The 15,443-nt window shown below is 43.7% G+C and overlaps 1 protein-coding gene across 2 annotated transcripts in view; it reads left to right on the forward strand.

Moving 5' to 3' along the window:
- LOC144602372 (glycogen [starch] synthase, muscle-like) overlaps positions 1 to 15,443 on the forward strand; it is a 60,245-nt gene that overhangs the window by 32,521 nt on the left and 12,281 nt on the right. Inside the window, exons 8-12 of one of the 2 annotated variants that reach the window (XM_078415429.1) lie at positions 1,559 to 1,665; positions 4,310 to 4,369; positions 6,603 to 6,681; positions 11,713 to 11,829; positions 12,381 to 12,507. In XM_078415429.1, coding sequence (XP_078271555.1) covers positions 1,559 to 1,665; positions 4,310 to 4,369; positions 6,603 to 6,681; positions 11,713 to 11,829; positions 12,381 to 12,507 — 490 coding nt within the window. The remainder of the gene's footprint in view (positions 1 to 1,558; positions 1,666 to 4,309; positions 4,370 to 6,602; positions 6,682 to 11,712; positions 11,830 to 12,380; positions 12,508 to 15,443) is intronic. The other variant, XM_078415430.1, reaches the window with a different exon arrangement.

Below are 15,443 nucleotides of genomic sequence, written 5' to 3' on the forward strand. Positions count from 1 at the left end.
CAGTGGGATGGATAGGTGTCTGAGGACCACCATGACATGCCCCAACTTCTGGGAAGCTACTTGCCTGAATTCTCTTAGACTGATCTCTACCCTCTTCTCTGTAAATGCTTCTGAAGCCTCACTGTGGCTTTTGACTGAGAGGAGCAGCCAGCGTGACATTTGTGACGAGCAGAATCTGTGAAAATGTTCAGGTCAACGACAGGAATAGTTTGTGGCTTTCATTGTCCCTTCCAAGGCCTTGGCCTCTGTTCACCGTGAAGCCCTGTGGCAACGGCTGCTGACGTTTGGATGCCCACAACGCTCACCAACATCCTGAACCTCCTACATGATCAAACTGCCTCCATGTTCCATTGCACTGTTCAGAAATGGCCCCTGTTGCCATCACGGTGATGTTAAACAAGGCTGGGTTACTTTCCCAACCTCCTCTCAACTCTCCCTCACTTACCTCACTTACTGTCATCCTGATCCTGTCAAGGATTCCCCCCCAGTATTGGTTTAGGTTTCAGTTCATTATTGTCTTCTGTATTATTGTGTATTGAGGTACAGTGAAAAGCTTTGCAAGCTATCCACACAGAACAGAACTTATACCGATCGTTTCCCTCTCCCCTCACTCTCAGTCTGAAGAAGTGTCTCAACCTGAAACGTTACCGATTCCTTTTCTCCAGAGATGCTGCTGCCTGGCCCACTGAGTTACTCCAGCTCTTTGTGTCTATCTTCGGTGTCAACCAACATCTGCAGTTCCTTCCTACACAGAACAGATATTACTATTTACATAACTACAATCAAGTCAAACTCAAGTACAATAGATAGAGCAAAGGGGAAGATGACAGAATGCAGAATATAATTCTCAGTGTTATTGCGCGTCGGTTCCATAGATTGAAAAGGGATGTTTGATGCTAAGCTTTATAAAATAGAGTGCAAGAGCAAGGAACCAAGGAACATTGCAGAACGGCAGTTCACTGCAACTGGAGTATCGTGAACAGTTCTGGGCTCCAAGCTTTAGGAAAGTTGCAATGTCTCTACAGAGGGTGGAGAAGAGATTGATTCCAAGGATGAAGAACTTCAGTTGGGTTTGTTCTAGGTTGCAAAGAAATCCGATACTTGAAATCATGATGGGTGTAGAGATGGACAAAAATAATATCAATGTGTCGAAAGAAACTGCAGATGCTGGTATATACCAAAGATGGACACAAAGTGCTGGAGTAATTCAGCGGCTCAGGCAGCATCCCTGAGGAAAAAGGATGGGTGAAGTTTCGGGTTGGGACCCTTCTTGCAACAGATTACAGAGGGGGAGGTGGGAAAGACAGTTGGAAGAGAGGAGGAGTGGCAGGACAGAGCATGGACGGTCATAGGATGGAGGATGGACGTCACCCATCCTTTTTCTCCAGTGAGGCTTCCTGACCTGCCGAGTTACTCCAGCATTTTGTGTCCATCAAAAATGTAATCAAGTTAGGCTGTGGAGTCCATGGGTTTATGATGGAAACATTGAAGTGAATGACAACCTACCTCAACAAACAGGGGAATGGCGTACTGAATGATTCTGCTTATCTGCACCCAGGCAAACCGGAGCGATGTCACCGTCGTTGCGTTCTTCATCATGCCAGCGAAGACCAACAACTTCAATGTTGAAACCCTCAAAGGCCAAGCAGTTCGGAAACAGCTGTGGTGAGCAAAGTCTATTTTCCCATTAGCCTAAATGCGATGTTTCTTGCAAAAACTCATGCAAATCCTGACCAAAGGATGGGGCGACGTCATTAACAAAAACTTAATTGTGACATTTGAGCCTTAATACAGAAAATGCTGTGAATACTGGACCCAGCATGGCAGGAAGCATTAGTGGAGAGAAAAACAGAGTCAACGTTTTAGGTTACAATCATCACTTTATCACAGTACTTCAGCACGTTGAAGGTGGAAATAAAAGGGTACAAAAAAACATGAATATTCATGTACTTCATTTTTTTTGGAGACTTTAGAGATACAGGGTGGTAACATGCTCTTCGGCCGACCGAGTCCACTCCGACCAGCAATCACCCCATACATTAGCATTGTCCTGCACACTAGGGACAATTTATAATTTTGGCCAAAGCCAATTAACCTACAAACTTGTATGTCTTTGGAGTGTGGGAAGAAATCGGAAGAGCTGGAGAAAACCCATGTGGTCACAGGGGGAACTGCATCCTGTGTTCCCGATGTGGACGCCTGTACTAGCGAGACCAAGCGTAGACAGAGCGGCCATTTTGCCAAACACTTGCCCTCGGTCTGCCAAGGCCTACAGGATCTCCCGGTTGGCAACCATTTTACTCCTCTTCCCATTCCCACACTGACCTTTCTGTCCTGGGCCTCCTCCATTGAGGACACACCCAAACTGAAGGAACAACACATCGTATTCTGCGTGGGTAGCGAACAACCCAATGGTATGAACATTGAATTCTCCAATTTTAGGTAACTACATAATCCTCCCCCTTTCCCATCTTCCAAAATATAAACCCCCACGTTTTCACCATCCCCTGTACGACATGTGGACCTGCACCTATTTCTCCCCTCCTCCTCCCCTTCTGTATTCCTCCTCTAACTTCACAATTCATAACTCTTCAATCCTTTTGTCTCACACCTTCTGTCTTTTCATCTCTGCCATTTGTCCAACCATCTACCTGTCAAATAACCCTCCTCGCTTATTATCTGCTGGGCTTTGTCCTGCCTCTCCTCTCTTCCAGCTTTCTTCCCACCCCCCGCCCCCCCCCCCCCCCCCCCCCCATAATCAGTCTGAAGAAGGGTCCCAAACTGAAATGCCTCCTATCCATGTTTTCCTGAGATGCTGCCTGACTTGCTGAGTTACTCCAACACTCTGTGTCTTTTTTATTGAAATCAGCCTGTGACTGCAGCAATGTGGAGTTCCAGGAAGGAGGCATTTCCCAAAGCCCTGTGGTTTCCTATCACAGGTAAACCTGGGGATGTAGTTTCTATCAGGTTTGGCAGCAGATGCTGAAGCAAGTTCTGGAGAATCATGATCAGGGGCATCAGCACCTTATTTCCAGGATTTAGCCGTGACAAGGAGGAAATGCAATGACGTCAGTGTGATCACCAAGCTCGAGCAACGCTTCACATTTCTCGTTGCTTCTACAGTTGCAGCAAACCTCGTCTCTGCCTCCGCACATTCACTTGTTTCCTTCCCCACTTCCTGTGGCTTCATTACCATTACCACCCACTCCTCCGCACCGTGCAGGCAGGGTGCAAGGTGGAAGCCTGGATTATGTTTACAGGCCTGTTATACTACTTAGTTTAGCTTAGTTTAGTTTAGTTTAGAGACACAGTACAGAAACAGGCCCTTCAGCACATTGCGTCCAAGTCGACCAGCGAACCCCGCACACGAGCACTATCCTACACACTTGGGACAATTTACAATTTTTAACTAAGCCAATTAACCTACAAACTTGTATATATCTTTGGAGTGTGGCAGGAAACCAGAGCAGCCGGAAAAAACTCATGCGGTCAAAGGGAGAACGAGCAAGCTCTGTACAGATATATTAACATATCAATTTTAGAATGTTGTACCCATTATCTGCGGACAGCTTGCTTTTATTCATGTACAGTCTTTTCTCTTTCAGATAGCACACAAACAGAAGCGTTTTGCTGTACCTCGGTACAATGTTGTCGAGCTGGAAAGGGTACAGAAAAGATTTACGAGGATGTTGCCAGGATTCGAGGGTCTGAGCTATAAAGAGAGGTTGAGCAGGCTAGGACTCAATACCTTGAGCGCAGGAGGATGAGGGGTGATCTGATCGAGGTGTATGAAATCATGAGAGGAATAGATTGGGTAAACACACAGAGTCTCGTCCCCTGAGTAGGGGAATTGAGAAACAGAGGACATAGATTTAAGGTGAGGGGGCGAAAGATTTAATAGGAACCTGAGGGACAACATTTTAACACAAAGGGTGGTGGGTGTATGGAACAAGCTGCCGGAGGAAGTAGTAGAGGCAGGACGTTTAAGGAATAACGTTTCTAATTCCTGGAAATAAGGTGCTGATGCCCCTGATCACAACGTTTAAGAAATATTTCGACAAGTACATGGATAGGATACCTTCAGAGGGATATGTGCCAAACGCAGGCAGAAGAAACTAGTGTAGATGGGACCTGTTGGTCAGTTCGGGCAAATTGGGCCGAAGGACCTCTTTCCACACTGCATGACTCGATGACATGACAGTAACAAACGATACCAAAACTAAGCTATAATGTGGCCTCATCTGGAGGCCTGGCTGAGCTGGAAAGGGAGTCGTCCACATTATCTGAGATTTTGTGCCTTTTGTTTCAGGGACACTGCCAATGTGATCAAAGAGAAGTTTGGCAAAAAGCTTTATGAGTTGCTCTTGGAGTAAGTACCTGTGATTAACATGTCAACTCCATATTCTATAAACAAACGGTGAGCAGTGGAAAACTGCGGAGGTAAATCAGCTCATAGATCGCACCTCCCAATGACTCTCTTTCCCTCCTTGACCCCAAGTTCTCTTATTGCCTACTTTGATCCCAAATACTCATATTCCCCACTTCTGAGAATAAGACAGGATCAAGTCTCATTCCCCACTTGATCTCAAATGCTCCCATTGCCTACTATGTTGGCAGATTATGCAGTCAAGCTTCATTCAACAGCTATGGTGGAAGAACAAAAGACATAGGAACAGAATTAGGCCTTTTGGCCCATCGAGTCTGATCCACCTTCCGATCATTGCTGATCTATTGTTCCCTCTCAACCCCATTCTCCTGTCTTCTCCCTGTAACCTTTGACGCCCTTAGATTTAGATTTAGAGATACAGCGCAGAGACAGGCCCTTCGGCCCACCGGGTCCGTGCCGCCCAGCGATCCCCGCACATTAACACTATCCTACACCCACTAGGAACAATTTGTACATTTGCCCAGCCAATTAACCTACAAACCTGTGCGTCTTTGGAGTGTGGGAGGAAACCGAAGATAATAATAATAATAATATGCCTTTATTGTCATTGTTCGAACAGTACAACGAAATTAGAAGTGCTACATCCGAAACAGTGCTACATCTGAAACAGATCTCGGAGAAAACCCACGCAGGTCACGGGGAGAACGTACAAATTCCGTACAGTACAGCACCCGTAGTCAGGATCGAACCTGAGTCTCCGGCGCTGCATTCGCTGTAAGGCAGCAGCTCTACCGCTGCGCCACCGTGCCGCCCTTTTCTAATCAAGAGACTATCAATCTCGGCTTTAAATATGCTCAATAACTGGGCCTGTACAGCCGTCTGGGGCAATGAATTCCACAGATTCGACAGCCTCCAGCTAAAGAAATTCCTCCTCTTCTCCATTCTAAAAGTATGTCCCTTTATTCAAAGGCTGTGCCTTCTGGTCCTAGACTCTCCACTACTAGAAACATCCTCTCCACATCCACTCTATCCAGGCCTTTTGACATTTGGCGGGTTTCAATGAGAAGGATTATTAATAATTGGGATTTTTGTTTTTGTGCATATGTCTTATGTGGATACAGGCTTCAGAGTCAATTAGAAAGTAATGTTGTTTCAAAGTTGAAACATAGTTGATTAACCCTTTGATTGTTTTTAACTCCAGTTAACACTAATGAACTGAAAGTTTGGATCTTAAGAAATGCGCCAAACATTTGTAACTTCACAAATGGTGTTGTAAAAATATTCAGTGTGGCACCTGGCAAATGACAATGAGATTTGTGTTTTGCAAAAAAACAAAGTTCTGGAGGAACTCCATATTCCTCCACAGTTGCTGCCTGACCTGTTGTGTTCCTCCAGCACTATGTATTTTACTTAAGGTTCCAGCATTTACAGTTTCTCGTGTCTCCATTAGATTTGTGCTTTTAGATTAAATCGCGAAAGAGAATGGAGAACCAAGGAGCTGCAGATACTGGTTTACAAAACAAAACAAAGTACTGGAGTAACTCAGCGGGTCAGGCAGCATTCCTGGAGAACGTGGATGGGTGGCATTTCAGGTTGGGACCCTTCTTAAGACTTCAAACCCAAAAGGGCGGTCACGGTGGCGGAGCAATAGAGTTGCTGCCTTACAGCGAATGCAGCGCAGGAGACTTGGGTTTGATCCCGACTACGGGTGCTGTCTGTATGGAGTTTGTACGTTCTCCCCGTGACCTGCGTGGGTTTTCTCCAAGATCTTCAGTTTCCTCCCACACTCCAAAGACGTACAGGTTTGTAGGCTAATTGGCTTGGTAATTGCAAAAATTGTCCCTGGTGGGGTAGTCAATGTGCGGGGATTGCTGCTCGGCGCGGACCCGGTGTTTCCGCACTGTATCTCTAAACTAAATTAAACTAAACTAAACATCACCTAACCATGTCTGCAGGGATACTGCCTGACCCGCTGAGTTACTCCAGTACTTTGTGTCCTTTTTGTCAGAGTAGAGAACGTTTATGTGCACCAACCCTACCTGTGTATGATCAGGATTGGAAGGAATTGAAGTGTTTCTGTACTCCTGCTCTGGTAGCCATATATAATAGGCAAATAAGTTGCTCTTCCCACACGACAAAAATAAAAGAAGAAAAATGTAGTCTTTTCTGTTGGGGAAATGAGGTGTGAAATCAAGCAGTGTTCATTTGTTTTCAGAGGAGAGATGCCCGACATAAACTCGATGCTGGATCGTGAGGACTTCACTATGATGAAGAGAGCCATATATGCCACGCAGGTAAACTCTTAGAAACATAGAAAATAGGTGCAGGAGTAGGCCATTCGAGCCTGCACCGCCATTCAATATGATCATGGCTGATCATCCAACTCAATATCCCGTACCTGCCTTCTCTCCATACCCCCTGATCCCTTTAGCCACAAGGGCCACATCTAACTCCCTCTTAAATATAGCCAATGAACTGGCCTCAACTACCTTCTGTGGCAGAGAATTCCACAGATTCACCACTCTCTGTATGAAAAAAAACTTTCTCATCTCGGTCCTAAAAGACTTCCCCCTTATCCTTAAACTGTGACCCCTTGTTCTGGACTTCCCCAACATCGGGAACAATCTTCCTGCATCTAGCCTGTCCAACCCCTTAAGAATTTTGTAACTTTCTATAAGATCCCCCCTCAATCTTCTAAATTCCAGCGAGTACAAGCCGAGTCTATCCAGTCTTTCTTCATATGAAAGTCCTGCCATCCCAGGAATCAATCTGGTGAACCTTCTCTGTACTCCCTCTATGGCAAGAATGTCTTTCCTCAGATTAGGAGACCAAAACTGTACGCAATACTCCAGGTGTGGTCTCACCAATGCCCTGTACAACTGCAGCAGAACCTCCCTGCTCCTATACTCAAATCCCTTCGCTATGAATGCCAACATACCATTCGCTTTCTTCACTGCCTGCTGCACCTGCATGCCTACTTTCAATGACTGGTGTACCACGACACCCAGGTCTCGTTGCATCTCCCCTTCTCCTAATCGGCCACCATTCAGGTAATAGTCTGCTTTCCTGTTCTTGCCACCAAAGTGGATAACCTCACATTTATCCACATTATACTGCATCTGCCTTGCATTTGCCCACTCACCTAACCTATCCAAGTCACGTTGCAGCCTCCTAGCATCCTCCTCACAGCTAACACTGCCCCCCAGCTTCGTGTCTTCCTCAGGAAACTTTGTGTCTTCCTCAGGAAAGGGTGAACACTTGGATTTCTCTTTTACAGTTACCATTCTTAAGACTTTAACTGATTTAGAAAACAGAAAACAGATAAGATAAGCAGTTGCTACTTTTGCAAGATAGTGCTAGGCAATAATTCAGTAGAAAGAGATAGAGACTTACAGCCAGAAAACATGGGTACACTAAGATCACGAATGTCATGATTAGAGTTAGTGTTGTTGAGATCATTGGTGGGCAGCTTTTAACTGCTCCTGTTTGCTCCAGAAATGGACTGATGTGCTGTCAAACAAACAAATATATATATATATTTAAACTAAAACAAAATTGATTTACATTTTTTTTCAATGTGTACACTTTTAAGTTTTAAATTAAAAAAATATTTAAAACTTTTTTAAAATTTAAAAATTAAATGTAAAAAATAACTATTTTTAGTTTAGTTTAGAGGTACAGCAGGGAAACAGGCCCTTCAGTCATCAAGTCTGCACCAACCAATGATCACTCCGTACACTAGTTCTATCCTACACGCTACAAACCTGCACATCTTTGGAGAGTGGGAGAAAACCGGAGCACCTGGAGAAATCCCACGTGGTCAAAGGGATAATTGTTTCAACTCTGTACAGGCAGCACCTATAGTCAGTATCGAACCCAGGCCTCTAGTGCTGTAAGGCAGCAATTCTACCACAGCGCCACTGTGCCGCCCCACAGTGTCAATCTGTCACAGCCACAGCAGCTTGGTGCGCAAAAATAATCCATGTCTTCTTTCCCTTGAAGCCTTATAGTGTCGTAAATTTCTGCTTGAGTCATTCACTTCCCACGCTACCACCAAGGTGATAAGTACTTCTTCATCAAGATGAATTCCTTTAGTCGCAGTTACTTGATACAGTGCCCCGCCACAATGTTTGGGACAAAGACCCATCATTTATTTATTTGCCTCTGTACTCCACAATTTGAGATTTGACTCAAAAAATCACATGTGGTTAAAGTGCACATTGTCAAACTTTAATAAAGGCAATTTTTATACATTTTGGTTTCACCATGTAACAATTACAGCAGTGTTTATACATAGTCCCCCCCCACTTCAGGGCACCATAATGTTTGGGACACAGCAATGTCATGTAAATGAAAGTAGTCATGTTTAGTATTTTGTTGCATATCCTTTGCATGCAATGACTTCTTGAAGTCTGCGATTCATGGACATCACCAGTTGCTGGGTGTCTTCTCTGGTGATGCTCTGCCAGGCCTGTATTGCAGCCATCTTTAGCTTATGCTTGTTTTGGGGGCTAATCCCCTTCAGTTTTCTCTTCAGCATATAAAAGGCATGCTCAATTGGGTTCAGATCAGGTGATTGATCTGGCCACTCAAGAATTTACCATTTTTTCGCTTTGAAAAACTTATTTGTTGCTTTAGCAATATGTTTGGGATCATTGTCTTGCTGTAGAATGAACTGCCGGCCAATGAGTTTTGAGGCATTTATTTGAACTTGAGCAGATAGGATGTGTTGACACACTTCACAATTCATTATGCTACTACCATCAGCAGTTGTATCATCAATGAAGATAAGTGAGCCAGTACCTTCAGCAGCCATACATGCCCAGGCCATAACACCCCCACCACTGTGTTTCACAGATGAGGTGGTATGCTTTGGATCTTGGGCAGTTCCTTCTCTCCTCCATACTTTGCTCTTGCCATCACTCTGATATAAGTTAATCTTCGTCACATCTGTCCACAAGACCTTTTTCCAGAACTGTGGTTACTCTTTTAAGTACTTCTTGGCAAACTAACCCGGCCATCCTACTTCTGCGGCTAACCAGTGGTTTGCATCTTGCAGTGTAGCCTCTGTATTTCTGTTCATGAAGTCTTCTGCGGACAGTGGTCGTTGACAAATCCGCATCTGACTCCTGAAGAGTATTTCTGATCTGTCAGACAGGTCAGGGGATTTTTCAAGGGACAGATCAGATGTTTGGGGATTTTTCTTTATTATAGAGTGAATTCTTCTGTCATCAGTTGTGGACGCCTTCCTTTGCCTGCCAGTCCCTTTGCGATTAGTAAGCTCACCAATGGTCTCTTTCTTCTTAATGATGTTCCAAACAGTTGATTAAGTCTAAGGTTTGGCTGATGTTTCTAACAGTTTTATTCTTGTTTCTCAGTGTCATAATGACTTCTTTGACTTTCTTTGGCACAACTTTGGTCCTCATGTTGATAAACAGCAATAAAAGTTTCCAAATGTGATGGAAAGACTGGAGGAAGGACTGGGTACTGAGAGCTCTCTTATACCTGCATTAAGGAGGAAATTAAACACACCTGAGCAATTACAAACACCTGTGAAGCCATGTGTCCCAAATGGTAGAGTGCCCTGAAATGGGGGGACTATGTATAAACACAGCTGTAATTTCTACATGGAGAAACCAAAATGTATAAAAAATGGCCTTAAATAAAATCTGACAAAGTGCACTTTAACCACATGTGATTTTTTCTATTACAAATCTCAAATTGTGGAGTACAGAGAAAAATAAATAAATGATGGGTCTTTGTCCCAAACATTATGGAGGGCACTGTGTATGGTCACATTTGCAACTTGTCGTAGGAGGGATCTAAGTTTGTATCAGACATGCTTCACCCAACAGCAGTTGGCACCCTTTCTAACTGTTACAGGAAGTTGTGGCTATCACATGCAAAATTTCCACTGGTAACTTTCCTAGCTTTTTACATGGAACCTTTATGTCAGTACAATGCAATTTGCATTGCAGTATCATTTGGTTGTATTTCACTTCAGACTTGCTAGATTTCATGCCGTCTCTTAATAAATGATATTCTTGCTATTGAGGGCATGCAGCGTAGGTTCACTAGGTTAATTCCCGGAATTGCGGGACTGTCGTATGTTGAAAGACTGGAGCGACTAGGCTTGTACACACTGGAATTTAGAAGGATGAGAAGGGATCTTATTGAAACATATATGATTATTAAGGGGTTAGACACGTTAGAGGCAGGAACCATGTTCCCAATGTTGGGGGAGTCCAGAACCAGGGGCCATAGTTTAAGAATAAGGGGTAGACCATTTAGAACGGAGATGAGGAAAAAAAATTCAGTCAGAGAGTTGTAAATCGGTGGAATTCTCCACCTCAGAAGGCAGTGGAGGCCAATTCTCTGAATGCTTTCAACAGAGAGCTAGATAGTGCTCTTAAGGATAGCGGAGTCAGGGGGTATGGGGAGAAGGCAGGAACGGGGTACTGATTGAAAATAATCAGCCATGATCACATTGAATGGTGGTGCTGGCTCGAAGGGCTGAATGGCCTACTCCTGAACCTATTGTCTATTGTCTATTAAACATTTGATAGCTATGAACCTCAAAGCAGATTAGGCATCCCATGAAAATGATTGGAGCTTTCAACTCCCAGTCTCAAACAGGACTGCTCTGGAAATTGGTGGGCAATACATCAGGTAGAAACATAATCCACATCAGGTATAAGCTCGTAAATTCTCCTGCCCGAAATATAGTAGCAGACAGACTTCTTGTTCGAGCCTGCAATGAAAAATTGCAGAGTTATCTGAATGATGATCTGGCTCTCGAAAGTGAACACCAGCTAGTGTGTCAACAGAGGTAAATGAACAATGGCTCACTATTAAATCTAACTTGGGCAGGAAAATATTTATTGGTGGGGTTGAGAGTCTTAATTTCCAGAACGATATTTTGCATGAGTGAATAATAGCAAAACACAGCACAATTTTGCAGGAAGATTTTCTATGGTAACCCCACACTAGAGGGCGGCAGGGTGGCGCAACAGTAGCGCCGCTGCCTCACAGCGCCAGAGACCCGGGTTCGATCCTGGCTACGGGTGCTGTCTGTACGGAGTCTGTACGATCTCCCTGTGACCACGTGGTTTGTAGGTTAATTGGCTCCGGTAAAAATTGTAAATTGTCTCTAGTAGGTAGGATAGTGCTAATGTATTGGTGGTCACTGGTTAGTGCAGACTCCGTGAGCCGTAGGCCTTGTTTTGACGCTGTATGTCTAATCAAATCTCTCTATTAAGTAAGTACAATATATTTGACAGTGGTGTTACTCTTTTCTCTTTCATGATGGAAATATTCTTGTTTAGCAGCGCCGCTCATTGCCTCCAATCTGCACCCACAACATGCTCGATGATTCCAATGATCAAATTCTGAAGGCAATCCGCAGAATTGGATTATTTAACAGCACAACCGACAGGGTTAAGGTCTGGACATTTTTTTTCCTTCATTCGTACGTTAAATTATTCAACAAATTTTAAACGTAGTTGGAGTGGCTTATAAAACTGGACTGATGGTTGTAATTCAAGTAACAAGTGTAGATGATGGTTGTCAGTTCAAAATGTTCATGAACCTCTTGGCCAGATGCAGAGAGTGTCATTAGCAATTAGGAATTCCTTCCTGGTCTGAATGTGAGTTCCTACTCTCCTTACACTTTACGCCAGTTAAAAACCATATATTGTCCTCACACTAAATTGGGTTATGTTCGAATACAAGAGGAAAGGTTAAAATCTGTCGCTCATCAGATTCTGCACTCATCTGATGTGCTTGCAGGAAGTCACCAGATAAAATTTAGTAGGACATAATAGTAAATTTAGTTGACATATTTCATTTCTCTTTCTCTCTCTCTCTCTCTCTCTCTCTCTCTCTCTCTCTCTCTCTCTCTCTCTCTCTCTCTCTCTCTCTCGCTCTCTCTCTCTCTCTCTCTCTCTCGCTCTCTAAAGCTAAATCTATATGGATCTCATTTGTCTTTTGTCAGGTCATCTTTCACCCAGAGTTCCTGTCGTCCACCAGCCCATTGCTTCCTTTGGATTATGAGGAGTTTGTGCGTGGTTGCCATTTGGGGGTGTTTCCTTCCTATTACGAGCCATGGGGGTACACTCCCGGTGAGTTACAGCTTGTGTGGGGACAGGATGGGAGGAATGGCCAAGCCTTGTGTCATGTTCTTAAGTATTTGTTCTGTCTTTTTGAGGAAATTAACATCACCCTCGAGGTGTGAATGGTAAGAACACAATCCTCAAACAGTCTGAAGAAGAGTCCTGACCCGAAACGTCGCCCATCCATGTTCTCCATACCCGCTGAGTTACTTCAGCACTCTGTGACCTTTTGTAAACTAGCATCTGCAGTTCTTTGCTTCCCCTTGTCAACATTTATTTCTTACTCAGTGAGAGAAAATCACAAGTTCACATGGAGCTACATGTAGGCCAAATTGGGTAGAGGTTGGAGGTTTGCATGCCTGAAGGATATTAGTGAGCCATTTGGGAGGATAAGACCAGCGGCCATGTCCCAGTGCTAAACCGGGTAGGAGAGTTAGCCTGTTGCCAAACTCTGAGCCAATAACACTCAATGTCTCTGAAAATGAGTTCTGGTTAAAATTGACACAGTGATTAAGTGATTTTTGTCTTGGGGCTTTATGGTACCAATCTGCTTCTGATTGGCAATCCTGCTCAGAAATGGGACATAAAGACTAAACTGGTAAATGGTAAAATAAGGGGATATTATTCTGAGGTTGATAGTTGGATCAGGATCATTTTTGGCACATTGGCCTTCATCAGTCTGGATACTGCATATAGAAATTGGGAGGTCATGTTGCAGTTATACAAAACATTGGTGAGGCCACATTTAGAGTATTGTGTTCAGTTTTGGTTACCATGTTATAAGAAAGATGTTGTCAAGCTGGAAAGGGTGCAGAGAAGATTTATGAGGATGTTGCCAGGACTCAAGGGCCTGAGCTATAGGGAGAGGTTCAGCAGGCTAGGGATTTATTCCTTTGAGCGCAGGAGGATGAGAGGTGATCTTATAGAAGTGTATAAAATCATGAGAGGAATAGACCGGGTAAATGCACAGTCTTTTGCCCAAAGTAGAGGAATCAAGGACTGGAGGAAATAGGTTTAGGGTGAGGGGGGAAAGATTTAAAAGAAACCTAAGGGGTAACTTATTTACACAAAGGGTGATGGGTATATGGAACGAGCTGCTGGAGGAGGTTGGTGAAGCAGGTACTATCGCAACTTTTCAGAAATATTTAGATAGGTACATGGATAGGATAGGTCTAGAAGGATATGGGCCAAACACAAGCAGGTGGGGCTAGAGTATATGGTGCATGTTGGTCAGCATGGGCAATTTGGGCCGAAGGGCCTGTTTTCACGCTGTATGATTCTATGACTCTCTATGGCAGAGAAATCTTTAGCCGTGTTTATCTGAGCTATCAATGACCTTGACGTGTGGAGTAAATCAAACTACACCTAGGTTTCAAAATTAACCAATTTAAGAGGTATTTAAATAACTAGAAACAACAGCTGCATTTTCAGTCTGAAGAAGGCAGTCTAAAGAAGGATCCAGACCTGAAATGTCACCTATTACTTTTCTGTAGAGATGCTGCCTGACTCTCTGAGTTACTCCAGTACTTTATATCCTTTGATGTGAATAAGCATCTGCAGTTCCTTGGTTCTACTTTAAAGTATATTCACACAGAGGGCGGTGGATATAAGGAACGTGCTGCCAGAGGAGGTAGTCGAGGCATGTACTATAATATTTAAAAGACATTTGTGCAGGTACATGGATAAGAAAGGTTTAGAGAGATATGGGTCAAATGCAGGCAGGTGGGACGTGCAGATGGGGCATTTTGGTCAGTTTAGCACTGGGACATGGCAGCCTGTTTTAAAAATCCAAATGGCTCTCTAATATCCTTCAGGAAGAGAAACCTCCAACCTCTACCCAATTTGGCGTAATTGTAGCTCCATTTGTACACATTGTGCTGAAGGTCTTGTTTCTGTGCTACATAATTCGATGATTCCATCTTTCTTTAAACCAGTATAAGGCAGATTTATATTTGTAAAGAAGAGTTAATTATCTTCTGAGAAACAGGAAACTGCGGGTGCTACTTTACAAAAAAATACACGGAGTGCTGGAGTAATTCAACGGGTCAGGCATCATCTTTGGAGAACATCGACAGACGTCATTTCGGGTCGACCCGAAACATCACCTATTATTGTTCTCCAGAGATGCTGCCTGACCCGCTGAGTTAGTACAACACTTTTTGTCTTTTTTTAAAATTTATCCCCCTCTTCAAACCTCCCAATTATTCACACTTACAAACCTGTGAAGGGCGTCAGCATACTAGCTTTTCTAACAATACCTAACCAGTAATTGAGGGGAGTCTGGTGTGAATCCTCATTAATCACACTACTTTGGGAAATACCTCCTCATTGCTATGTGTGTGATACAAAATACAATATGCAAAATGTTTATGACTCCATTGTCTACAGTCACTAATGCATTGGTACAGAGTACGCTTTGCTACAAATGAAATACTTTGACATATACCAGTGAAATACCTAAATGATACAATGAGCAGCTTCCCTGTTGCTCGCAGAGGATTAGGTGTATAGTTTAAGGCAGTGTTTTAGTGACTCCAGTCAACCCTTGTTATTATGGACCTCTTTATAACAGATTTTAGTTCTAGTGGTCGGAGTGTCCCACATTAATCAGACACCACTGACATAGAAACATAGAAAATAGGTGCAGGAGGAGGGCATTCAGCCCTTCGAGCCAGCACTGCCATTCAATATGATCATGGCTGATCATCCATCAATACTCTATTCCTGCTTTCTCCCCATATCCCTTGATTCCGTTAGCCCTAAGAGCTCTATCTAACTCTTTCTTGAAAACATCCAGTGATCTTCCACTGCCACTGCCTTCTGTGGCAGCGAATTCCACAGATTCACAACTCTCTGGGTGAAAAGTGTTTTCCTCATCTCAGTCCTAAATGGCCTACCCCTTATTCTTAAACTGAGACCCCTGGTTCTGGAGTCCTCCAACACGG

This window comes from Rhinoraja longicauda, chromosome 18 (genome assembly GCF_053455715.1).
Source record: "Rhinoraja longicauda isolate Sanriku21f chromosome 18, sRhiLon1.1, whole genome shotgun sequence".
In the NCBI taxonomy this organism is placed as follows: domain Eukaryota; kingdom Metazoa; phylum Chordata; class Chondrichthyes; order Rajiformes; family Arhynchobatidae; genus Rhinoraja; species Rhinoraja longicauda.